The sequence below is a fragment of the Lissotriton helveticus genome, chromosome 6 (assembly GCF_964261635.1).
Source record: "Lissotriton helveticus chromosome 6, aLisHel1.1, whole genome shotgun sequence".
Classification (NCBI taxonomy): Eukaryota; Metazoa; Chordata; class Amphibia; order Caudata; family Salamandridae; genus Lissotriton; species Lissotriton helveticus.
The window spans coordinates 1,296,841,603-1,296,869,039 of record NC_136067.1 but is presented as its reverse complement, the minus strand read 5'-3'; the positions used below and the strand labels follow the sequence as shown (position 1 = coordinate 1,296,869,039).

At 42.6% G+C, this 27,437-nt stretch overlaps 1 protein-coding gene across 1 annotated transcript in view; it reads left to right on the top strand.

Annotated features, from left to right (window-relative positions):
- POLR1B (RNA polymerase I subunit B) overlaps nt 1-27,437 on the top strand; it is a 330,217-nt gene that overhangs the window by 149,463 nt on the left and 153,317 nt on the right. Inside the window, exon 7 of the mRNA XM_078649044.1 lies at nt 25,462-25,633. Within this exon, the coding sequence (XP_078505170.1) occupies nt 25,462-25,633 (172 nt within the window). The remainder of the gene's footprint in view (nt 1-25,461; nt 25,634-27,437) is intronic.

The following is a 27,437-nucleotide window of genomic DNA, read 5'->3' as shown; positions in this document are numbered from 1 at the left end:
CATCTGGCATCTCCGCCCAGAGTAACCTCAGCTTTTCTATTAGAGTCCATTGCAGCGGAGGCGGTGCATACACACTACCCAGTATTATGGGGAAGTCGCCAATCTTGCCCCGAATGATCACATAGCGTCCCTGCAGATCATACCATTGCTCTTCATGTGTGTACTGAACCCTCCGGTGTATCAGTATAGCCACTCCCCTCGACCCCCTACTAAAGCCTGAATGGAAAACCTGCTGGAAGCCAAAGCGCTGCAAGCACAGGACCCTCGTGCCCATAACGTGTGTTTCCTGCAACAGAAGGATATCCGCTCGCAGGCGCTTCGCATGCTGGAGCACTGCCCCCCGCTTGACCTTATCCAACATCCCTTGAACATTCCGCCTCACAATACAAAGGCCCCTTTGCTGACCATGCCCCCCTTCATTCAGGCTAGCCATTCGAGAGACTGTTGTCATGCAGTGCGGACATTAAGCCGCGGTGGTGTGAGTGTGAACCCCATCGTGCCTGTGATAACAAATGACCTGGTGACCAAAACAACCCCAGCCCAACCAACCCCCCACCCATACCTCAACCCCAACTCTGAAGTATCTATCGCGGGGGAGCTAAACCCAGCCAATGGATCCCCATTCACAGCCCAAAAACATGTAATAGAGCTTCCGCCAGTCCACTACCAGTGGAAGCACAAGCCCAGTTCATGGCAATCCGGCAGGTGTCCCAAATGTTCTGCCATACATCTGCTACTGCCTCCATCATTTCTCCAGGATCTGCTGTTCACGGACATTTTTCATTTAACATTGCGCTTATGAATTTGATTTGTTTGATATTCAGCAAATACAACTAAATGGCTTGGAAAAAGCAACCCTGAATTAAAAAGTTGGGAATGCAACATGACTTTTAAACTGTTTTCTTATTTTGCATAGCGATATCTAACATTTTGCAAAGTACAAGAGCATACACTTAGAAATGCGTGCTTTAATTAATTTGAGTTGCGTATTTCTTTCATTGACAAATGAAATGCTGAAACAAATACCCACAAATACCCACAAAACAGTAGGGACTAGCAAGCAGAGTGGACCCTATCCAGACATGTATCAACCGTTACTTTCTATTCCCTGGACTTGCAATTCTTTGATCTTTCTATTAGCCTTGCTGCACGTTAATATACATTTTTGTACTGGCAATTCAAACAGTAGAAACATGTTCTTAAACCACATTTTTAAGAGGAGATGTATATGTCTTGATAATCCAACAGTGCTTCAGTTCTACTGGTTTCTTTCTCAGAGAGCACAAGTACACTAACTTTTACAGGGAAGCCATCCTTCTGTAGTAGGGGATCTCTGTGTATAGTCATAATCTAGTGAATAGTCCCGCTCATGTGCGGGGACCCCGGAGCAATCAAAAATAATCTCTTAAACTGTCTTCTTTGCAGTACTGCATAGACACTTAAGAGAGATAATTAAAGACAGATAATGCAGCCTATACATGCAAGGCTACACTGTCCAGTACTTCAACTAGAAATGCAAAGGATATTCCACCAATATCACATTTAAACCTGTCTGCCATGTTACACCATGGAAACCACTTCCCCCCTTCACCAAATCCTTGGAATGATAGAGAGGAAGGACAGGACAGACAAGCCCCCATAGGCTGCCATTATGTGGCTTAAAAAGGGATACCGTGCCTTTAAGGAGACTTTCCAGAACTCTCCTGGTATCCCAGAATGCACATCAACTCCCTCCACTTCCAGTTCTTTTTTCCGGCTCCTGCTAGCAGGACCCTGGAGCATTGAGCTTTCCCTTTTTGGGTGTTATTCTAATCTTTTTGCACTTTTAAAAGTGTTCAAAGTGCTTTCACTCGACGTTCTTTGGCCCTTTCTGCTCTTGCTGGTGTTTTTCTAGTAAGTTTAGCCACTCTTTCTATCGAATATGCCATCCCTATTTGATAGGTGTCCAGAGTGTGCTGGAAAGAAGGCCAAATCAGACAAGCACAGGGTGTGCATTCATTGTCTGCCCCCTTCTCATGTCCCAGAGGATTGCGAGATCTGCCAACAGTTCTCCAACAGGACCCTGAGGGACAGGGAGAAGACTCTGCTTCAAGGATTGGAGAAGCGAAGACAGCGTGACCAAGGTGGGTCTGGGCATGAAGGGGCTCCTTCCTCTGCCCGTGCTGAGGCCTCTAAAGGCCAGTAAAGAAAAGGCCAGGAAACGACATCGTTCTCCGTCGACGTCGGCATCGAGAGGAATGACCACGGTGTGTTCCCCGTCTCCCCAGGGCTCTGGATCGAAGCGTCGTCGTCGTTCGACGTCGAGGGGATTGACGTCGAGACCTTCGTCGAGGTCGACGTCTAAGACAACTTCGTCGTCGAGGTACCACCGACGTCGAGATGGGTCTAGCAGACACCGGCGCTTGCCGTCTAGGCGACACCGCCGGTCGTCGTCGGCTCGGCATTCGTCATCGAGGAGGCGTTCCTCGGCATCGAGAAAGATCTTCGACATCGAAGAGGTCGCCGTCGACGCGTTTGAAATTGGATTTCAGCGAAAATGTTTTCATTTGTACATCACCAAGTTAAGTATCCTGGTTTGTTTGGATCCTATTAAAATCTTTGTTTCCATCACACAGAATTATGAAGAATGTGCCTTCCTAATTACTGACCTATAGTTTGAAATATTTGTGCAGGTAATTTACAAGCTGTTTAAATGTTGTGTTTTTGGAGAAAAAAAGACATTCTACAGCCTTTTATATCCCACTCCTTGTATAGCATGATTGTCAGACATTTCATTTAGCAAAATACTATAATTTTGCAGTCCGAAAAAGCAAATTAAACCCCAACCTCCAGTATAAAATAAGCAGCAAGTTGTAAGAAGAACTAAACCAACATTTGACCTCTGCTGTTGAACCTGGGGCAAATGTGACAATATATAAACTAGATTTAAAGGCATCTTCATTGCTCCATCACCGTCTGACTGAACAGGACATCTGTACTTTTATCAGCTCACCAGAACAGGTCAGTAGGCTCTTGTTAGAAATCAGATTTTTGGTAGGCTATGGCATGTGCCAAAGCAAGTCAGAAACCACCACTCTAGTCAGGATAAGGGAGTTACACTCCTAAAATAACCCCTGCTCACCCCCTTGGTAGCTTGGCACGAGCAGTCAGGCTTATCTTAGAGGCAGTGTGTAAAGCATTTGCACATAACTAACAGTAATACAGTGTAAGCACTACAAAAGGACACCACACCAGGTTAGAAAAAAATCAAATATTTTTATATACATAAGACAAGACCAAAAATGATAAAAATCTACAATACAGTACTTAAAAATCTTCAGTTATCCAAATATGCTTGAAAAACAGTTCCTTGATGTCGATAGCTCCGCCCGGGACTATCACGGCGTCATGAACAAACAAATCCGAATAGTTCTGGCTGACCACGGTGTTGCGGGTCAGCTACGGCGTCAGGAAGACCTGCAAACAGTACCTTTTAGAAATGCAGGGAGTCAGCGACCTCTCGTTGAGCTTTCGAAAGCACGGTTTTCACAGGCGTCAGTTCTGGAGGTCGTTGCAGGATTCGTCGGGGCCCTCTAAGTCACACACGCTGCAGATCAAACTCCTCTCTGTTGAAGACAGGAGCGCTGGCTTCGGTAGGCTTTGTGTGCTTCTGTGCGAAGTGCATCTGTGTGGCGTGCAGTGCCCTCAGGTCACGGTGGCAGCATCAGATGTCGTTGTCTGTGAGACCAGGGTCGCAGTGTGAAGTGAATGCGGTCCTCGTCGCGGTGCTGGTAGGTCGTGGTGCAAACAGCATCGTTGTTGTTGAAGTGCTGTTATCGGCTGACGAAACGGGAGTCAGTGTCGGTAGGCCAAGGCTGCGGTGCGGTCGAGGGCGGTGCGCCGTGTAACTTTACGAGCGGTGCCCTCGAACCACTGTGCAAAGCAACGGCATAGATTTCGGCATGGAGTGGGGTCGTCGGGATACCAAGGCATTGTCGTGAAGTGAGGCGTGCCGAGTGTGGTGCCCACAGGTCGCGGTGCGGGCAGCGGCTCAGTGGCGCCATCAGCAGGCGTCGTCCGTGGGACCAGGGTCTCGTTGAAGCTTTACGGATGGCACACTGCGGTGTTGTCAGGACGCAAAGTCAGCAGTGGCATGGTCCGGATGCTTTTACTTCTGTTGCAGCACAAAACACACAGTCCCCAGTGCTAAGGGCAGAAGAGCTTGAAGTCTTTGCTGTTCTTGAGACTTCTTGAACAGGGGGCAAGCTCTACCTCAAGTCCTTGGAGAAACTCAGAAAAGTAGGTTGCAGAAAGTTCAGTCCAGTCCTTTCTCTGCCCAAGGCAGAAGCAGCCACTGCAGGCCAACACAGCAAAGCATACAGCAAAGTAGTAGTTCCTCCTCACAGCTTTTCCGGCTCTTATTCTTGGCAGTCATCTTAGTCCGAAAGAGTTCTGAAGTTCAGGGGTCTGGGCCCCAATATGTATATCCCAAAATCCTTTGATCTCTTAGGCAGAGAGTGGCTGTGCCCAGCCAGATCCAGTTCTGCCTTTCCAGGTGTGACTTCCTGGCAGGAGGTGAAGACAGCATTGTCAGAGGCAGACCAGGCCCTTTGAGGTGCAAGGACATCTCCTCCCCCTTCTCCAATTGCAGTCCAGGCCTATTCAGCCTTTTCCTGACCCACCTAGACTATCTGGAGCCACTCCTGCTCCCCAGCCTTTTGTCATCCAAAACCCAGACAGGCAATCCACATTCCAGCAGATGCACACGGGATGACTGGGCAAGAAAATACCTACTTTCTAAAAGTGGTATTTTCAAACACAGAATCTAAAAATCACCTTCACTAAAAGAGGCATACTAAACGTTATTTCCCTACCTAATTCCCTGAGCCAGTTGTGTTTACAAGATGTTATAAACGAACTCCCCATTTTGTCCTATGGGGAACAGGTAGCCTTGCAATAGTAAAAAAAAAGAATTGGCTGTAATTCACTATCAGGACATGCCACACACACTGGGGCAGGTCCTACCTTTCACATACCCCTGTGGGCAGGGAGTAGTGTATCTGGGGCCTACCTTAGGGGTGCCTGACATGTAAGAAAAGGGAAGGTTAGGGACTGGCAAGTGTGTGCACTGGCCAAGTCGACATGGCAGTTACAAACTGCGTGCAGACTCTGCAATGGCAGCTCTGAGTTACCTTTTCAGGGTGGCACAATCAGTGCTGCAGGCCCACTAGTAGCATTTGATTTACAGGCCCTGGCACACTCAGTGCACTTTACTAGGGACTAACAAGTAAATCAAATATCCAATCATGGAAACACCAATCCATAACACAATTTACACAGAGAGCATATGCACTTTAGCACTGTTTAGCAGAGGTAAAGTGCCCAGAGTGCTAAAACCAACACAAACGGGTCAGGAAAAAATAGGAGGAAGAAGCAAAAAGTTTGGGGATAACCCTGCAAAAAGGGCCATTTCCAACAACTCTAAAAATAGCTCGCCCTGATAAAATCTGACTTGTGATAGTGCGTGGGCGAGTATATTTCTCAAGGTCTGCTGCAATTTGTATTGCTCTTTCACCAGACTACTTCACCCCATGCCCTTTACTCTTGGGCTTGCTCGTGTGCTTCTCCCTATTGCTTTCCTGCCTCAGTGTTGCTTTTCCACAACCCCTCTGTTGCTTCGCTGTTCACTCCCCACCCTCCCCTGCATTGTTTCACTGTTAACTCCACACTCCCAAGTATTGCTTTCAGTTTTCCTGATGTTCGGACTTAATAAAAAATAAATGCTCTTAGCGTTATATTATCTTTTTAGTTACAGAGTAAACTTTGATCAGTAACTAAACTGAAAACAATAGTAGTTGTGTGGTTCGCTCCCTTACAAAATGACGGAGGCGCCTCATGAAAGGCTTAAGCAACTCTGCACAGCATCACAGTGGCACGGCGAAAACAATTGGCAAAGCCAATAGCTAACGAAAGTAAGACCTATTGGCTGTGTGTGTTTTCCAAAACATGCTATGGACATAGCCATTTGTCAGAAATTGCCATATACCAAGAAGGGGATGGACTGAGAGAAGTTCCAGTCCAGCACACACTGTCCCTGAACATATAATTAAACAGTCAGGTGTGCAGTTCCATGGTGAGGGTCCAGTTTACTACTTAAATTAGTTTTATTCTAGGGGCCTATGTTAATTGTTAAAAATAGGGAGTAATATACAGTAAGTTGAAGTTCATTATAAAAGGGCCCCTAGAATACGCCTATTTGGTAGGGGACCTTGTGCTAATTTTACTCAACACCAATTTGACCAACCTGCATTTGTTCATCACAAAAACCCTTTTACCCCTCCCCATATGTACTCTTGAGGATCTATTGTAGACCTCTAAGCAAAGGGCCCCCCTGTGATGCCCGGTGGGCATTGCTGCTCCAGCTCAACGAGGAGCACATGCCACTGATGAAGCATGCCACCTTTTGATTGGGTGGCTCGTGCTTCATATATAGTAACCTGGACTCTCACAAAGGAACTGCCTACATAACTGTCAAAAATTGCCTCCATTGGAGCAGTCCGCTTCTGGTATGTCTTTCAGATGAGTGCCCCTCTTGTACCTAAATTTACATACAATATACCAGTTCCAGAACTTTGTCACAAATGTCTTCTGTATGGCGTTGTGGGCCCTAATGCGAAAAGGTACCTCTGGTTTGTCAAGTCCAGCATTTTGCCATTGTTTCCCTTATTTTGTAATAGTTGTCCTCTTATCTACACATAACTACCGCCAATGTGCCCGTAGCTGTATTCGGCCATGGGTGCATTGATAGAGCGTGCAGGTCACCCGACTAGTAATTTTACCATATGCACACTTGGGCCCATAAATTTCAATTCACCACACTAAATATAATCGGGTAACCTACACTCTACTACCAGTAATCCAATCCATAAACTTCTAACTGTTTCCTATACCCGTGACTTACCAATCCTTGTCACCGGTACCTATGACCACAACAGATCAGGGAGCTAGGTGAAAAGATAAGCAGTCAACAATACCATAATATTTATAACTTTTACACTCATGTAATGACCACAGACTCGGGAAGTTTTGAAAACCTTTATCTAGTTTCCTTCAAGGTTAGAAAGCATGAGGTTCACAGCAAGTAAACTGTCAATAACTAGTATAACCATGTAAAGGGAAGGTAAGAACAAGGAGCATACTGGAAATAAACGTCTTGGAATCAAACTGGAAATGGTATTTTCTAAAGGACGGGGAAAATAAGGGACATGCTAGAATGTCAGTTCAATCACTGTTAATGAAATGGATAGGAGAAAAGGAACTCCATGTCGAATGACGATAATTGGAATAACCATACAACTAATGGAAAGGTAAAAGTGGAACACGCTAATGATTCAGGAATGATCTCTTCAGTTCAGTAAAGGGAGGGTAAAGAGAAGGAACATCTATTTATTCAGAGACAGTACTTTAGTATCCAACCTATAAGGTAGGGGGAAAATGGAACATGCTAATAAAGGCACTTTCACGACTTCAGTATTTTGTCACAAGGGAAAGGGAAAAAAGGAACATATGCGATTACGATTTTAGCAAGATTTCAGGAAAGGTTAAAGAAAAGGATGTAAGTGCGTTCCCCTCCCAGAATTATATTTACCTAGTTCAGTGTGGAGACCAACCCTGGCCACGGGTCAGTTAAGGACAGGAGAAACCCCAAGGGGAACAATTGCCAGTAGGCCAGCAGGTGCAGTATGGAAATTAGGACAGGAAAACCAGATTTGGATCAGGACGGACCACCAAAGTTGAGACCAGCACCCGCAGTTCAGTTGCAACGCCTGCGCTACTCCCTCTCTGCAGCTATCAGTCAGAACCCCGATTGGGTTATCAAATTCCCCAGCAAAGTGCTTCGCCAGCACTTAAGGTTCCCAAAACCCCGATTGGGTCTGTGAATTAATTTGACAGAGTTCTCCGCAGCACCTCTGTTCTCGATCAGCTATTGAGTGCGTTGGGTCAGTGACAGGTCAGCTATTCGGACAAGTCGGACAGATTCTCTAGCTAAACCTAGGCTAGTTATACTGTTTTTTGGGTCAGTGTACCACCCCCCAAATGTTGCAAATGTAAGGATCCCCAATTTCGATTGGGCAAAAGAAAGGACAGGTCATCACACCTCCTAGGATTTGACTTTCTCAAGCCCCTCAGAATTTTTAATACCCGCCCACCGAATTTCAGGTTCTCATGATGACTTCAGTTCGTGAAACAATGAACAGTCTATTGACAAATACATTGTAGTCTTTTGACTTCTTCTTAGTAGGGTCAAGCATGAGTTCCCAGGCACATCTTGGCTGGTGCTTCTGTCTGGCTTGCGTTCAATGACAGAGTTCATCCTCTGGTTGTGGACTGTCATGCGCAGAAAGGATTTTCAAAATGGAGTATTCCCGTCCCTCATGCCCAAGAATTACGATACATGAAAGGTAAATAGAAACAGTTTTAGAATACAGAAAAAAATGAATGCACTGTATACCATGAATCTATATACTACTCCCATTACTTTATAATAACTATAGCTTTAGTTAGTAATGCAGAACGAACAGCATAGCAAAAGCAGCAATGCAAGCTTCAGGCATGTGAGAACATAAAGCAGCCATCTTAGTTCTTCTGCGCAAGTGCAAAGAGTTTCCCACCAGAACTGCGAGTACGTCACATGGATATGACCGACGCATGCGCAGAAGAAATTCCCGCGTAGCAGCAGCCGCCATCTTAAGTAGCAAGCGTATTAGGATTAGTAAACACATAAGCAAGCGTCATTGAGACACCCAAAATGTCGGAATAAAGGGAAAATTAATAAGACAAACGGATTGATTAATAAATTAAAGTTATTCGAGGTTCATGATTAAAAGCAAGGCGCTTTACATGCGAATCCTTGCTCCATCAATCCCCTCTTTGATGATATTTTATATCATCACAAATTAATGGAACCAGATGCCAACTTTTTACATTTTACCCAGTTCAATTTCTTCAAACATTCTGTTTAGCTTTTTCTCTGTATCTTTATTAGGATGAGAATTTTTCACCCTTTTATACATTTGATTATTTAATTCTTCTAATTCAAGCTCATCAACATTTCTGTTCACTCCTCGCTTATTCACAGTATATTTCTTTTTGTGTTTTCGACATTTGCAGCAAATTATTATTATGAACACTACTAAACCTATTCCCGCTATTGGCATCAGTATTTTGCTCACAAGACTTTTACCTAGGTTAGAAAACCAACTACCAACAGCGGAGAGACCATCAGTAAGTCTCTTCCATGCACTGTCAACCTCAAGTGGTTTGAGTTCTTTTTCCAAATTTGTAATATTCCTCACATACCCTTTGATTTCCACACTTTTGTCTGGTATGTAAGTGCAACAATGTTGCGCTTTCAACATTCGACAGACTCCGCCCTCTTTTGCCAATAATGTATCAAGAGAAAGCCTGTTTTGTAAAACCATTGATCTGACTGCAACCAATTCGGTATTGACCATCAGGAAGCCTCCAGCAGTGTCAGTCGATAACCGATCTACTACTGTTGACAATTTGCGAATTCTGTGTGTATTCTGAGCCACTCCCACTGTAGGGATCAATGTACTTAAAATATCACCTACTATTTCACCAACTCTCTCTCTTTTAGGCGTACTAATTCATTAGTCTTTTCGGTGCTTCCAGTGATTTTCCCCACATGGTATATCTTTGGGAAGACAATACCAAAGTAACAGCTTCCGTACCAATGGTCGGGCAATTTGAAATAAGCCTTGTTCCCACATATATAATAAATTCCAGGAAACACAGGCTCTGACCCATCTTTGAAACCCCAACCCCCAATTACCTTGTAATTGTGTTCGCACTCATTGGAACCAATGAATATATTATTATTATAATAACTGGTTCTTTCTCTTTGAAGACAAAGTTTCCCTTTCTTTTCGAAATCCAGCAACATAGCAGCATTAGCACCACCATTTGAGGTGCTCCCTATGCTCTCAGCCCATTTAGGGGTTTTCTGATTTTTGTCTATTGCTTTCTTTTGGAAACTTTCTCTTCTTTTCTCTACCATGTTTAGAAACATTTTCTCTTTTTCGTGTAATGAACAGGTCAAGTTATCTTTGTGTGCATCATCTATATTTATTTTACCTAAAGTTAGAAAATATTCACTCATGTATTTTGCTACATCTCTAGTTGTATGTACAGGGTTCAGGTTTCTTAGCACAGAAAGTTCAGAAATTATCACATCAAAGTTTGAGTAATGATACTGTAAAGGTCCTCTTCTATAGAATAAACTAGTTAGAATACTACAGGAAATTCCATAGGTTAAGGGCAAGTGGTGGTATGTCACACCTTCAGCTACAGACGTGGGCAGCTTCATGCAGACATGCAATCATCTATTTCCATAGCTTCTACATAATGTACTAACAGGTTTGCAAATACATTTAAATGAATTTTATTCTTGATTTTGTTATAATGTAATTCTTCCTCATCTGGTCCTTGGTTTGCTTAAGGCTAAGTGTCTTTTCTGGTACATCTATTCTTTGTGGTGTATTTCTAGTGTGTGATTCTACAGTGTCCTTTGGTAAGTGATTATTTGGGTACAGGTTCGGGTCTTTACTCATCATAGAAGGAATAGCTATTGTTAGTCCTATCCAAAGTATCCGTACTATTGCTAAACTACATAAACATACTTGGCAGCATGTTTTTAAACACCCTCATCTCGGTCTCACATTCACAGAAGGATCAGACATTTTGACTCAAAAGAAGCTTCAACCCCTCTTTGTAACTCTGCACAGCTTGCTTACTCGGGGTAACTTTTTAAAGTGGGTTTCGCTTCTTCACTGGTCTGGTCCGCAATCAACTCTTCATCACTTTTGTCACTTAGGTCCAAATTTTCAAAGTCTTCCAACACAAAGTATGTCCACTCAGGACTCTGATATTTGTTATTCAGTCTTTTTATTCGGGCACTTCGTCTCCTAGCTTGTATCTCAGACGGTCCAGCTTGACTTGAGACTTTGTTTACTTGCTCAGGTTCTTCGTTAATTGTCTTTAGTCGCAGTCTCAGTCTCTTGACAAATCTAGGTACTGCGTCTCCTTTTCTGTGTCTTTTAACTGGCACTGTGTTTTGACTTTCTTCAAACGCTCTTTTATTTTCGTTCAGTTGTGGCACGTCTGCTTCAAGATCGTCTTCTGTATTTCTCCCTAACTGACTAGGTCCAGGTCTTTCATCAGTTTCTTCTGCCTGGTCACTAAACTGGCCTTGTTCAAGTGTATGCTGATTTTGGCTTTGGTTTGTTTCGATTTCTTCTACCTGAACACAATTGTCTAGTCCTATCTGATCCTGTTCAAGCACTTCGAACTTTTGATTTTCTTCCGCTTGAACTTCCTCCCTAATTTCTATCTGTCCCTCCTCTGGTTCAGGAGTTCTTGGTGGAGTGTCAATGACCTGTTCTCTCCCTATCTGGTCCTCCTCAGAATCAGATTTGACTTGGATTTCGATGATCTGAGTATCATCCTTTTCACTTGTCTCGTCCTCACTATCCCACTGTCTATCTAAATAGATTTGCCTTCTGGTTCGTATAGTATCTATGGTCAGGCCGATTATTGGGACCCAATCCTCTTGACTGGAGCTCGGTTGTTCATCTTCAGCTACTTCAGGACCGATATCTTTGGACCCCACGTCTGTACAACCTTCGGCCTCCGTTTCTTCAGGTTCAGTCACTTTCTTCGTGTGGCTGGCATGGGTCCAGCGAGGTACTCCTGCACACTCCTGCACACTTCACAGCTGTGGTGGTAACCAGAATTACTTGTCGTGGCTTTCCCCACCTTGGTGCAAGACAATTTTTCCGAGTATGTTTCTTTATTACGACCCAGTCACCTGGATTCAGGTCATGGGCTGGAGTCGTTGGTCTGGCGACAGCGTCTTCCCCAACCTGGTGAGAGATAGAACGCACTTGGTCAGCCAGTTCTTTGCAGTATTCTAGTACCAAATCATCAGATATGCTTATCAGTTTGTATCCTGGTACCCATGCTTGCCGCATTGCTCTTCCCATCAGTATCTCATGGGGACTCAAGCCCGTGTTCCGGTCTGGAATACTTCTGAGTCCCATTAACACAAGTGGCAAAACATCTGGCCATTCCATTTGAGTTGATTCACACATTTTTCCCAATTTTGCTTTAATTGTGCCATTCAATTGTTCTACCACTTCAGAAGCCTCTGGGCGATACGCACAGTGCAGTTTTTGCGTGATTTTGAATGCTTCCACAGATCTGTTTTATTATTTCACTTTGGAAATGCCCTCCCCTGTCTGATTCAATTGTGACTGGAAAACCGTACCTAGGTATGAGTTCCCTAAGTAATAGCTTGGCTATTGTGATGCTATCATTTCTACGTGCAGGGTAAGCTTCCACCCATTTTGAAAATAGGCAGACAATGACAAGAATGTACTTCATTCCTCGACAGGGGGGTAACTGAATAAAGTCAAGTTGTAATCGTATGAAAGGGCCCTCTGCCCTCCCAATCTTCCCCGGTAAAACTACAGTTTTCTTTCCTGGGTTAAGTTGTTGACAAACCAAACACCTTTGGCAGAGTGCCTCTGCTATGTTTCTGAATTTCGAGTTGAACCATTTCTGTCTAAAGATGCGAATCATGGCATCTCTTCCTATATGGGTGTCTCCATGTATCAACCTAGCCATAGGAGCAAGCAGACAGTCTGGCAACACAGGCATACCATCAAGGTAAACAATGACACCATCTTCATCCCTTTTCTGACAGCCAAATTTCCTCCAATCTTCCTTTTCCTTTGCCTCTGCTGCTTCCTGTAAATCTCTCACTTCCTCCCATGTATTTATTCCTTCTAGCATCATAAGTTGGCAGCTGTTTCCGTTTCCCCCAACCTTTTTATTAATAGCCATTTTTTACTTTGCACAATGCTGGGCTAACTGTTCTGCATATCGATTACCTGCTGTCACTGTGTCATTTCCAGATTTGTGAGCAGCACACTTGACCACAGCCAATTCTTTTGGTAACTGGATTGATTCCAGTAAATCCTGTACATATTTTCCATTTCTGATAGGGGTACCTGAAGAAGTCAGGAACTCCCTTTGCATCCATAATTGGCCAAAGTCCTGCACAGCCCGATAACCATACTGGCTATCAGTGTATATGGTTATTCTCGAGTTCTTACCAAATTTACAAGCTCTTGTCAAAGCAACCAATTCAGCTACTTGTGCAGACTTGACTCCATGTAAATAGGATGCTTCCACTGGACCTCCCACTGTGCATACTGAATAAGCAGCGCTTAGGCCTCCTTCCTCATGTCTCAGGCACGAGCCATATACAAACAGCTCATAATCTTCATCAGTTAGGGGTGCTTCCTTTGTCTGGGCGTGGTTTTGTACTAAACTCAGTCAAATCAACGCAGTCATGTTCCACTTCTTCTCTCACTTCTGCTGAAAATGATTTAGGCAGTAAGGTAGCTGGATTCAGAATATTACATCTAGCAATGGTCACGTTTCCTGCACCCACAAGGTTTCGCTCATTCTTAGTCAGCTGACTAGGTGTGAGATACTGGGTTTTAGTACTTGTCAGCAAAATTACAACAGAATGTGGAACATACACATTTACTGGATGTCCCATAACAATGGACTCACTCTGTTCAAGACTCGTGCATGTTGCAGCTACAGCTTTCAGGCATCCGGGCAATCCTGCTACCACTGGGTCCAATGTGGAAGAAAAATATGCCACTGGACGTCTGGTTAAACCATGAATTTGGGTCAAGACTGAAAGTGCACAATTGTCTCGTGTGTCACAGAACAGTGAAAATTATTTTGAGTAGTCAGGCATTCCCAATGCAGGAGCAGTACACAGACACTCTCGCAATTTTACAAAAGCAGTCATGCTTTCGTCATCCCATTCCACAGGATCTTTTGCTCCTTTCTTTGTCATCTTTATCAATGGTCTTGCTAGGACTGCAAATCCCACAGTCCATTGCCTGCAGTATCCTACAACTCCAAGGAACATTCTGATTTCTTTCTGGGTATTGGGCAATTCCATGTTGCGAATTATTCTAATTCTTTCTGTGGTAACTTTCCTGACACCTCTCTCTATCTGGTGCCCCAGACATTTCACAGATGAGGTGCAAAACTGCAGTTTGTCTGGTTATACTTTGTCCTCCTTCACCTAAATGGTTCAGCAAGGCAATGGTATCAGTAACACAGTCTTTTCGACTCTTAGACGCCACCAAGAGGTCGTCTATGTATTGCACCAGGACTGATTTTCCGGGCAATATCAGAGATTCAAGGCATTTTTTCAGAATCTGATTAAAAATCGAAGGACTCTCCGTGTACCCCTGAGGAACACGATTCCAGACATATACATGACTGTCGAATTCAAATGAGAAAATAAATTTGCTGTCTGGATGCAATGGAATTGAAAAGAATGCATGACATAGGTCAATGACGGTAAACCATCCAGCATTCCACGGTATTTGGTATAGAATCACTGCAGGGTTTGGCCCGACAGGACAGCAAGGAACGACAATTTTATTAACCTTGCGCAGGTCCTGTACGACCCTGTACTTTCCACTCGGTTTCTTTATGCCAATTATCGGTGAGTTACAAGGACTGCTCAACACTTCTTGCAAAATGCCTGCTTCTAGCAATCGTTTGATTTCGATAGCAACTCCTGCCTTAACTTCTGCACTTATTTTATACTGTTTAGTATTTGGGTAGACTGCATCTTCTATTATGGCTATTTTAATTGGGTCAACATTTGCCATTAATCCTACTTCTTTTCCAGTAAAATCCCATACTTCCGGTTTCACTGTCTGTTGGAGTTCTTCAGGTAAGTCTTGTATTGTCAGTCTTTTAATTTCTGAGTCGGGTCTTGCTAACATTAATTTGTAAATCCCATCCTCATCTGGGGTCTGAATTTCGACGCCATTTGGAGTGCAAAAGATAGTGCAGTTCATTTTGCACAACAAATCTGGTCCTAGCAGATTTACAGGACTGGAATCACAAACAACAAATCTATGCATTTCTTTAAAATTCCCAATTTTAATCTCCATAGGTTCTGTAACTGGGGTACTAATTAGCTGATTAGAAACGCTCACTACTTGGATCGCTTCTCCCGAGAGGGGTAGGTTTGGAACGTCTGCTGTTCTCACAGTAGAACGGGTAGCACCAGTATCCAACAGAAAGGTGACATCATTTCCTTCAACCTTTCCTTCAATGTATGGCCCTGACTGGTCCACCGGCAAGGATGCGCCAAGTACGCACTCCTCGTCCTCCCCCCTCAGGCACCGTCAGTAGGTGTCGTCACAGAGAAATGTGTCATTTAACAGAAATTGTGAAGTTGCTGCATTTCTATCCTCCCTTCCTTCCCAAACTTCGTTGTCTTCACCCTGTTGTGCATGGCTCCTATAATTTGGCCTAGGTGCACGAGGCAACTGATTCTGTTTTACCTGCTGCTGGGTCTTCCGTGGTGTCTCATTCTGCGTTTGTGGATTTAAATAATTAATTTGCACATTACCATTCTGCACAGCCTTACACTTGTCTCTCCAGTGTCCTATCTTTCCGCACCCGTGGCAGGGAAATTTCTTTCGTGCCTCCTCTCTGCTCATTTTTACCCTCGGCTTTCCCCCACCTCCAGGGCCCTGACTCTGGTTATTAGTCAATTTATTCAGCTGCTGTTCTTGGTGCTCTGCTAATTTTACCTGTGCCCACATGACCTTTTCCTTTAACTCTTTCCATTTATATTCCAGCTCATCTTCGCAATATTTAGCATACTTCAGGACTTCATCAATTGGTTGAGCCTGCCAGCAAATTTTATTGTCTTTGATCCACTGTGAAATCTCAGGCCTTAACCCTAACACAAATCGATAAATGAAATGGGTCATGTCCTTCATTTCAATATTATCCAGACCACTGTATGTCTTGAACACCTGTAATAGTTGTTCATAGTATGAGTGCACAGTTTCATCTCGATTCTGGGTAGTTCTATCTATTCGGGTCCAATCAGTTTCCTTTGCAGGCACCTTTCCTTTCAGATACAACATTACCTGGTTGTACTTCCTCATCAAGTCCCCTGAAGGAGCCCCTGTCTTTGGGTCTCTAGGGAACTCTTCACTAGCCCAATCGACAGCAATTTTACATTCTGTCCATAAATCCACAGGGACTACGATGTCAAAGAAACCATCTAGATCTTTCAGGAGACATTTTTGAACTTTCACAAATCTCTCGACCTGACTGTACTATTCTACAGGTTTTTCTCGCAATTTTGGGAAGTCATTCGTAAAGGACACAATATCCTGTCGGGCCCATGGAACATATACATATCCTCCACCTGGTACTTCTCGCATAGGATATACGTTTTCCACTTTTTCTTCTTCTTTTAAAACCTATTCAGAGGTCATTTGCTTTGATCTACTATCTTCCTTTTTCTTGGCCCACCTGGCTTTCCATTTTTCTAAATATCCCCATTTGTGTAACAGGTTTAGCAATTCTCTGATCTGTACCTTTTTCCCTGACACATTCATGTTCTCTAAATCTTTGTCTGAGAATTCTGTTCTGTAGGATTTTTGCAACACTTTAGATCGACTAATGTCTATTCCCATGCTAGCTGCGGTGTCCATTAATTTTTCATGGTACACTCTGGTATTACGGGTAAGACTTTTACAAATGAATAACAACTCTTCTTCACTAAGGGTGTTTAGTCTGTCCAATCCCACATTCCCAGCCATCAGTTCCTCCAATTCTATTCTCAGTTCATATATATCTAATGGTTTTGGCTGGTGACTTGGTTTTTCTAATTCTCGGGTCCATCTGTCTATTTCTTCAGGAGTCACTACCGTGGCACTTCTAGTACCCGAAGAAGACTCAATCTGAACTTCTCTTGTACTAAAAGGAGTGTTTTTTCTCTGTGAACTTCCTTCGGGTTCCCTTATTGGTAGGTCCATCAAGGAGATCACAGATTCACATTCCCTTGCCAGGTCGTCTATTATCAAGGGCTCTTTTCTCGGCTGTACTACAGATGGGGTTATAATTGGAGTTTTCGGACTATTTTGCTTATCCCCGTACAGAGGAAGAACTGGGCCAATAGTTACTGGTATTTAATTGGGAGATTTTCTGAATTAGTTCTGTTCTTTGTTTAATTAAAGCCTCTCGTTCTCTATCCTGTAGTACCTTATCCATGGAGGTTTCATGTACTATCTGCGGAATCAAAGGAGGGTTATAATTCGGGGCACTTGGATTTGTCATACTCGGTCCCTCACTATAATATGGTTTCAGGAATGGATTTCTCGTACTTTGGGACCTGGGTTCCTCATTATAAGGTGGTGGTTTCTTCATTAACAAATCCTCCAGATAATCATTGTCTGAATCACCACTGGTCATTAAATGCTTTGTTTTCCCTCCCATGGGCTCTTCTACTGGTATTACAGGGTACAGTCCTTCTACCATCATGTTCTGTCTCCATTCTTTCATTCTTTTCTCTCTGGTCTCTTTCTGTACCTTCGGTTAAAATTTAGCTAACCCTTTGTCAGTTCTGGGTGTGTCTCGCTCAAAAGCCTCTGTTTCCCATTCCTCTAATGCCTCATATTGCGTTAGTCTAGGTCTGGGATGTAAATCATTCATTCGGGTTCTCAGATTGAACAGAATTCTGCCATTAAATGTATCTTCTAAGGAAAATGCTAAAATTCTGTCATCTTTAGTATATTCCACCCAATTCTCTAACCATACACAAGCATGGTAGCCTCTGTCAAACAACATAAATGATGCAGGAGTATTAGGTGGTGGAATGATAACTCCTTCTCTAGTTTTGATGGGCTTATCTTAATTGAAATAATTCTTTACTCTGTCTACAAGAGTCATTTTTTTCTTGCTTCCATACATAATGTTTGGTCTACCTGTTCTCCACTGATCCCTCACAAAACCTTGATATCTTGGACCAGGTTGAGTCTCGGGATGAGTCGGATACCACATATTTTTGCAAGTTACTTTATTTACAAAATCACTTCCAATACAAATGGGTCTTTTATTTTTCTGCAACCAACCAAATATGCGCTTTCAAATTTCCACCAATGAGTGCGCGGCTTTTCTCGTGAGACGAGTTCCCACGCTCCTGTGCTCACCCCTCCTTTACAATGCTATCTCAGCTACACACCCGCTGTCTCGACCAATACCAGCGCGGCACTGAGTGACGTCAGCGCAGCTTCGCAACTGACTCCCTCCTTCACAATGGTAAGGAAAACTTCGATTTCTACCCTTTAAAGTGCAAGTGATCTGTTTAATTTTCAATGCAAAACATTCGCCACTGTACTCGAGTGTCTAGAAAGAAAAGATTTGTTTCACTGCAAGTAAATCCCTTCCGTTTACTTTTCATATACTGCGGATAGATCCCTTCTGCCTATCCTTCACACAAGCATTAGAGAACCTGCTACTCCTTCGACTCATCCACTCTGGGATATATACTAAGCCAAAAGTTTCACCAGCGAACCCCTTTGCTATCAATCAAGCTCAGACGAACCTGCTACTCCTTCCGTGTGACCCTTACTAGGTGATATCACAATAGAAGTTTTGCCAGCGAACTCTTTGCTATCATTTATTCATACATTCGTACAGAAAACCCTAATTAGTGCTTCCAGTTGTGCCCAACCCGCACCAATTTTCCTCGAGCCACTGACCTCACTGCGACGTGGCTTCTATTCTACCACTAGCTATTCTACCCCCGGGGATTCCAGACAAACATGTAACAATCACTAACGAGTTTGGTTAGAACATAAATCAATACATCAGCATATCGGAGAAAATTTTAAAACATTTCATAACATTTCAAAGCAATTTCAAAAAATAAAAAAACACAATTTTACATTTGATCGATCAATACTTTAGCAGCAATAAAATGTTCACAGTTAGCAGCAGTTTACCTACCTACCTACCTACCTACCTACCTACCTACCTACCTTAACTAGTCCCTAACCATGCCTCTGCTACCAGAAAATGACTGATAGAGCGCGCAGGTCACCCGATTAGTAATTTTACCATATGCACACTTGGGCCCATAAATTTCAATTCACCACACTAAATATAATCGGGTAACCTACATTCTACAACCAGTAATCCAATCCATAAACTTCTAACTGTTTCCTATACCCGTGACTTACCAATCCTTGTCACCGGTACCTATGACCACAACGGATCAGGGAGCTAGCTGAAAAGATAAGCAGTCAACAATACCATAATATTTATAACTTTTACACTCATGTAATAACCACAGACTCAGGAAGTTTTGAAAACCTTTATCTAGTTTCCTTCAAGGTTAGAGAGCATGAGGTTCACAGCAAGTAAACTGTCAATAACTAGAATCATGAAGAGAGTATAACCACGTAAAAGGAAAATAACACCAACCATTTAAAAGTCTAAAGGGAAGGTAAGAACAAGGAGCATACTGGAAATTAACGTCTTGGAATCAAACTGGAAATGGTATTTTCTAAAGGACGGGGAAAATAAGGGACATGCTAGAATGTCAGTTCAATCACTGTTAATGAAATGGATAGGAGAAAAGGAACTCAATGTGGAATGACGATAATTGGAATAACCATACAACTAATGGAAAGGTAAAAGTGGAACACACTAATGATTCAGGAATGATCTCTTCAGTTCAGTAAAGGGAGGGTAAAGAGAAGGAACATCTATTTATTCAGAGACAGTACTTTAGTATCCAACCTATAAGGTAGGGGAAAAACGGAACATGCTAATAAAGGCACTTTAACGACTTCAGTATTTTGTCACAAGGGAAAGGGAAAAAAGGAACATATGCGATTACGATTTTAGCAAGATTTCAGGAAAGGTTAAAGAAAAGGATGCAAGTGCGTTCCCCTCCCAGAATTATATTTACCTAGTTCAGTGTGGAGACCAACCCTGGCCACGGGTCAGTTAAGGACAGGAGAAACCCCAAGGGGAACAATTGCCAGTAGGCCAGCAGGTGCAGTATGGAAATTAGGACAGGAAAACCAGATTTGGATCAGGACCGGACCACCAAAGTTGAGACCAGCACCCGCAGTTCAGTTGCAACGCCTGCGCTACTCCCTCTCTGCAGCTATCAGTCAGAACCCCGATTGGGTTATCAAATTCCCCAGCAAAGTGCTTCGCCAGCACTTAAGGTTCCCAAAACCCCGATTGGGTCTGTGAATTAATCTGACAAAGTGCTCCGCAGCACCTCTGTTCCCGATCAGCTATTGAGTGCGTTGGGTCAGTGACAGGTCAGCTATTCGGACAAGTCGGACAGATTCTCTAGCTAAACCTAGGCTAGTTATACTGTTTTTTCGGTCAGTGTACCACCGCCCAAATGTTGCAAATGTAAGGATCCCCAATTTCGATTGGGCAAAAGAAAGGACATGTCATCACACCTCCTAGGATTTGACTTTCTCAAGCCCCTCATTAGAATTTTTAATACCCGCCCACCGAATTTCAGGTTTCCATAATGACTTCAGTTCGTGAAACAATGAACAGTCTATTGACAAATACATTGTAGTCTTTTGACTTCTTCTTAGTAGGGTCAAGCGTGAGTTCCCAGGCACATCTTGGCTGGTGCTTCTGTCTGGCTTGCGTTCAATGACACAGAGTTCATCCTCTGGTTGTGGACTGTCATGCGCAGAAATTATTTTCAAAATGGAGTATTCCCGTCCCTCATGCCAATAGAAACAGTTTTAGAACACAGAAAAAAATGAATGCACTGTATAACATGAATCTATATACTACTCCCATTACTTTATAATAACTATAGCTTTAGTTAGTAATGCAGAACGAACAGCATAGCAAAAGCAGCAATGCAAGCTTCAGGCATGTGAGAACATAAAGCAGCCATCTTAGTTCTACTGCGCAAGTGCAAAGAGTTTCCCACCAGAACTGCGAGTACGTCACGTCACATGGATATGACCGACGCATGCGCAGGAGACATTCCCGCGTAGCAGCAGACATCTTAAGTAGCAAGCGTATTAGGATTAGTAAACACATAAGCAAGCGTCATTGGGACACCCAAAATGTCGGAATAAAGGGAAAATTAATAAGACAAACGGATTGATTAATAAATTAAAGTTATTCGAGGTTCATGATTACAAGCAAGGCACTTTACATGCGAATCCTTGCTCCATCAGCATCATATACCACCAATTGGCTCCAGTATATAAGCACTAGCATTTTTCCATGCTACCCCATATGAATTACCTCCTAGTGTTGCAGTATTTCTTAATGTGTTTGGTCTGATAAGCCAATAATTACCTAGCACCAATCATCCTTATTTTAGTATGCCAGTTTCAGGTATTATGAAAGATTTCTCCGAATACTCAAACATTTGGTTCAGACGTTGAGTTTGTGGTATTAGCCATTCTTTATTGTACCATACAAATTATTTTGTCTTTTTTGTTTTGTCTATTGCTAAATCCTAACAGCAGACTTCATCAGGCCATATCGTGAGTACGTTTCATCTTATCCTCTTGTGCATAATTGTATTAATGTAACATAGCTCTGATCGAAGTAGTCCTACATGGATTATTATAAGTTCTTGTTCACCCAGAAGATCACGTGTGTAGACTAGGTGCAAGCAGTAGTCACGACATAAGTCTTAGGAGGCAAACGGCCCCATTGTGTATACGGTACTTGGCGTACACTGCAGACAAAACACGTGTTGGCAGGAAAAGACAGAAAAATATTTGTATGGTCTAATAAAGAATGGCTGATACCACGACCTCAACATCTGATTTTTTCAGTGCTCGGAGAAAATCTTTGGAATTTTGGAAAAGCTTCAAAAGATCAGTTGGCTCTCCCTCCTATTGACATATGGACATTGGCGTAACTAACTTATATTTATTTTGCTGTACTGTTTAAGTTGTGCGCACTGACTATCCCAGCCACTACCTTGATTGAGTCAGTATCAACTATTACCTCTAGTATCCCAGTGGCAGTATTTTGTCACATGTGCTGGTATGCTAAACACTATCTCCAGTAGATAAGTGCAACATTTTGCCATGGTTATCTTTGTAAGCCACAAATTGCTTTGAGTAAGTCTGAGACATTAACATTTGCAAGCGCAATACCATATCTCGCTCTCTCTCACTCACTCGCACTTACTTTCATTCATTCACTCAAATAATTTTCACTCCCTCTTATTCTTCTCTCAATCATTTTCACTTACTTGTACTCCCTCATTCCCAATCGCTTGCACTCTCTTACTCATTAATTCACTTCAACTCACTTTTACTCTCTCACTTAGTCTCACAGTTTCACTCAATATTTTTCACTCACTCATTTTCACTGACACTCTTCCTACTATTAATCTTTCTCATTCATTTCCGCTCACTTGCACTTACTCCTATTCTCACTCATTCACAATGAGATTCACCGGCACTTGCACATCTTCGTTCCCATTCTTACTTGTATATTCTCTATCACTGACTAACTCACTTGCATTAAATGCATCCACTCCTTCTCATTAGTTCTTTCTCACTCACTTGCACTCACTTTTACTCATGATCATTCACATTCACACTGACTCTCATTCATTCTTTGTCTCTATTTAAGTTGCACTTACTCCCACTCATTTACACTCCCTCGCACATAATCATACTCTTTGTTTTACTCGTTCATTCTCACTTAGCCTTCTCTCTCTAACTCAGTTGCACTTCCCCACTAGCACTGGCCAACTCTGACTAATTCATACTACCACTCACACACGTTCACATAACATTCTCATGTTCTCTATTACAGACACACTCTCACCAACACAATATTAATAAGCGTTTTTATTTACATACCTTGCTACCTGAACACATTCTGTTTGAGTTCCTGGTTCTCAATTTGCCTAAAGCAGCACTTCAAGAAGGTACTTCAGCAGTCACAGGTTCCAAGTTTTGGTCTCTTGCGTCTTCATACCACTTTTTCCTAACTATGGGACGAGTTTTGAAAGGAAGAGTGATAGGTGTGCAACCCTAGGCACGTCACAGTTGGCCTAGGTGTGTCCGGCCACTGAGACCAGGCTGAGTCTTCAACATGAATAATCAACAGAGACCACCTGAAACAAATATTCAGTACATATTCCGATGGTGTTGGAATATACTCAGTGTGTTAAAATACCCCTCACACACCAAAAGGGCCCTTGGTGTCATGCTTCATCATCGGGGTCTTCCCGCCCCCGCTGCGGGACGGGGCAGTGCTGCGACAAGCGGCTACGCCGGAGCACCTTTTTATTGTGAGTACTATGTGAGTGATGAAGGAGTGAGTGTCAGTGGGGTCAGGAGTGATAAACAGTGAAATTAAAAGATACCTGGCCAGGTGTTTAGAAAAAATTATTTAATAGGCACTGGCTGGTATCGTTAAAAGGGGTGAGGCGGAGGGCAAGAACGGGTTACTAGTCTTGCTCTCCTGTGTGGGTCAACATGTTTCGGGGCGTCATGCCCCTTCGTCAGGACCGGGTATATAGATCCCCCTGTCACTCACTAATGCGCTCCCACAGATAGAGAGTGTTATGTTTAATCAATGTGTATAAATAAACTTAATAGATATACATGAAAAAAGCTCGGTCAGTAATACTGATGATATAAGCTTTTTGAATGAGGAGACAGTGCCCCATGAGCCAAGCTGGGCGAAGGGTACAAAGGGTCCAGTCAACCCCCACACCTCAGTGCTTCCTCCTTCGTCAGTGGCTTCCGTGGACATGACACCAAGGGCCCTTTTGGTGTGTGAGGGGTATTTTAACACACTGAGTATATTCCAACACCATCGGAATATGTACTGAATATTTGTTTCAGGTGGTCTCTGTTGATTATTCATGCTTTCATAAGAGGAGGACTAGCCCACCGCGGTGCCGTGTTGCACCACCTCTTCACTCCCTTTTTTGATATTCCTGAGTCTTCAACATTCCTGTTAAGTCTCTATGATAGCTGATGCAGGTGCCTTCTTGCACCTGTGCAAGCAATTGGACATCAGGCTTCTGCCCAACCAGAAGGTCAGCATTTGTTTTTTATTACATCAATGGTTCAGAAAACAAGCAGGGTGATCCCCTGACAGCCATTAAGGCAAGACCGCCATTGCCTAGGAACTCTATTGTTACACCATGTATTTACCTTTTCCTCCATATAACCTTTTTTCTGTCTCATTATTTTTAGTGTTTTTTGCCAGAACATCTTTTAATTTAAGAGCAGCTATTTTTCTTTCTCCTTGAAGATAAAATGGGCTCCTTAGGTTTTGCTGGCACTGTGAAGACAAGATTTCAGGTGAGGATGGGTACTTTGTCTCTGGCTAGTAAGGCCTCTAGTGCTTAAAAAAACTCTTTACTAAAATGCAGCCCGTTCTGCCCCTTAAAAATGAGTATGGTTTGCAGCTAGTAGAGGCCGTTCAGTGCTCCATTCATTCTTGTTGAGTGGAGCTAGCACTGTTCCAACTCCCTAGTCGGAGCCATGCATTTTTACAATGAAGGGCCGAACATCAGCAAGGCACCTTCAGTGCAGGTGTACTGAAAGGGGGCACCCATGGTCATGGTTTTCTTTTGGTTTTCTGTTGACACTCAAGAAGGCTAACAACGTTTGATTTAGTCTAAAATATGGAGATACAGAATAATGGGTAAGATATTTGTGTGCTCATACTAGCTCACCTGCTCAGTATGTCTAATTAATTTAGAGAAATACTCAGATCACCGCCCTGCCCTTTTATTACATGACCGCTTCTGGCTTCCTTCTTTCTAGAGGTATTGTGGGCAAGACTCAAAGGTGAAATGGCTGCATTATCAGAATCCTATTTAGTCACCTTTTGGTAGCTGCTTGGAGAACACAAATGGAGTATCTAACAGTAGGTGGATATTTTGTATATGTGTTGCAGTATTGAATAAAGCTGAGGAACATTTAGATCCAAGGAAGGTGACCTAGATGTTCTTGTAAGGTCTAGGTTCCTTAGTTGTAGGAAATTAATTGTTTTTCTTCACTCTGTTGCAAACCGTTCAGTGTTTTTGGCTAGATAATTCTTTTTAGAAAGTTTTCTGGTTTAATTTTGTTACAGAGAAGCACAACAATTAAGAGTATGGCTTGGCTTATATCATTATGTGAATGTAAAACATTAATTTAACCCCTTCGACGCTGATGACGAGCTGGGCTCGTCATGAGGTAGCCTCCTGCTACGCTGATGACGAGCCCAGCTCGTCACGTAACATGCGCTTTTCAATATCTCAGCGTGCGAGCGGAATTCCGCCCGCACGCATGCGGTTAATGGAATGTCAAGAGTGTTTATTCCACGAAGAGAAGCCATGATGTTTGGAAAAAAATGTCTGTTTATTAAATACATGAATAAATCATAAAGCTTTGTTTACCTGATGAGCTATTTTTGGAACAAGAATGAAAAAAGACAGACTTAAGGAGTAAGCTGAGAACGGTTGCATGTGTAATAGGAGTGTAACTCATAAATGTAACCTTTCCCCCTTTACAGCCAGTGCATATGCATACATCTTAAATCAAACACAGAGAAGTTCTACTGTCTTTGCTTAGCAACTCGGAAGTTGTTTGCTCTTGCCAAGGAAGAGTGTATTGAAGAAAATCCAGACAGCTTGATGAATCAGGAGGTGCTAACGCCTGGACGATTGTATCTTATGTTTTTAAAGGTAATACAGTAATTTAATGAAACCTTATGACTTTAAAGAATTCAGTCTTTTAAGATGGCATTCAGATTTTCCAAGTTACCTGCAACAACCAGGTGATGAAGATTTGCCATCTACTGAACGTCCTTACATGTCAACCCCCTTCAGGCTTCAATACAAGATGTTATTTGTTTATATTATTATGTATTTCTACCAACTTATAACATTTTAATTAACAATATTGTACATCAGCTTATACTTCCATATCAGTAAGCCAACCGATGGATTTGAATTTGTAGCTGGCATAATTTTTGCAGAAAGTTAGCTAGCTTGATGGTGATAGTGAGAAGCAGGGATTTTTCGCCATATTGGCTAGTACCCTAGTGGCAATGTTTAAGAATGTGTAAAGGGGAATAAAGGTTTGTTGTGGAAACCTCACTAAAAGACTATTGTAACAGTATAGTTTACTGCTAATGAGTAAACCAGTGCTCTCGCTGTGTGGAAAGGGATATAAACACAGACTCTGTCTATACTTTGGATTTGATATCTTGGCTTTGTTGATTCCAGCACATGAAGGTGTTGAAAAGAATGCCTAATTTCCTTGAAGATGTGGTAGATGTCAGCTTGAGAGACGGAAAGTGCAAATGAGAGGGAGTTCTGCAAGACAAAGACTAGTTCAGCATGAGGGACTGTGTGGCCATCCAGTGATGAATGAGAGCAAGGCAGTCGGATATAAGGAATTGCAGATCGTATGATAAAGTTGGGATGGAGATGAATATTTGAGTGTCCCAAAAGAGGGATAATGTCGCCAGGAGAAGTGATGTAAAGCCAGCAAAGGAGATGACTGACTACACTGATTTGAAGCCACCAAACAAGTAGGTGATTTGACAGATTGTCATATAACAGAGAATGATCAGTCTGAGAGATGGGAGGAAAACCAGTTGAGCCTGCATTGCCAACGGACCTTAGTGAATAAAGTAAGGTTGCCGGCTGTGTCAAAAGTTGCAGATGGAAAAAAAAGCTAGAGGATGGATACTATGCTTGGGACCAAATGATGATGACTATTTGTATATGGTTTAACTGAAAAATTGATTTTCTTACATGTGTATATTGTTTTAATTTATACAAAATTTATTTTAGGTTTGTGTATATCAATTCATTTTTTAACTTAATTAGGAGCCACCTAATTCCACTTTGGGTCTCCTATTTTTTAATTGTGTTTTTGATGTATAAAATATCTTTGAATAGAAATATATACTTTTTTAATAACTTGTGATTTAGTCAGTGCATTGAGGTGTCAATATATGTACTATTGAACTGGTTACCTGAGCACGCTCAGGACATTTGTTGCCTAGGAAATTTTTCTTAAAATTGTATTAGCCCTGTCCTAGGAACATTATCCGAATTCAGGGGGTCCTTGTTTTACTATATAAAAAAAGGAAAACCAGTTGAGCACAGAGCCTGCATTGCCAACGGACCTTAGTAAATAAAGTAAGGTTACCGGCTGTGTCAAAAGTTGCAGATGGAAAAAAAGCTAGAGGATGGATACTATGCTTGGGACCATAGAACTTTAGGAGGCAGGGACTAAATCATCCTACCACCTTAAAACCCATATGCCCGGGACCAACTACCTGTAGTGTCTCATTTGCCCTACTGTTCACTCACAGAGGAGCAAGTGATTAGACACCCCAGAACACAACACTTCTGACCCTCACAGGAATCGCAATAACAGGACACACCCTTTCCCCTCATACCCATACTAGTCCACAATAAGACCTGACAGAGACACAGTTAAAGTTTTAAATGTTTATTTTCACTATAGTGCTCT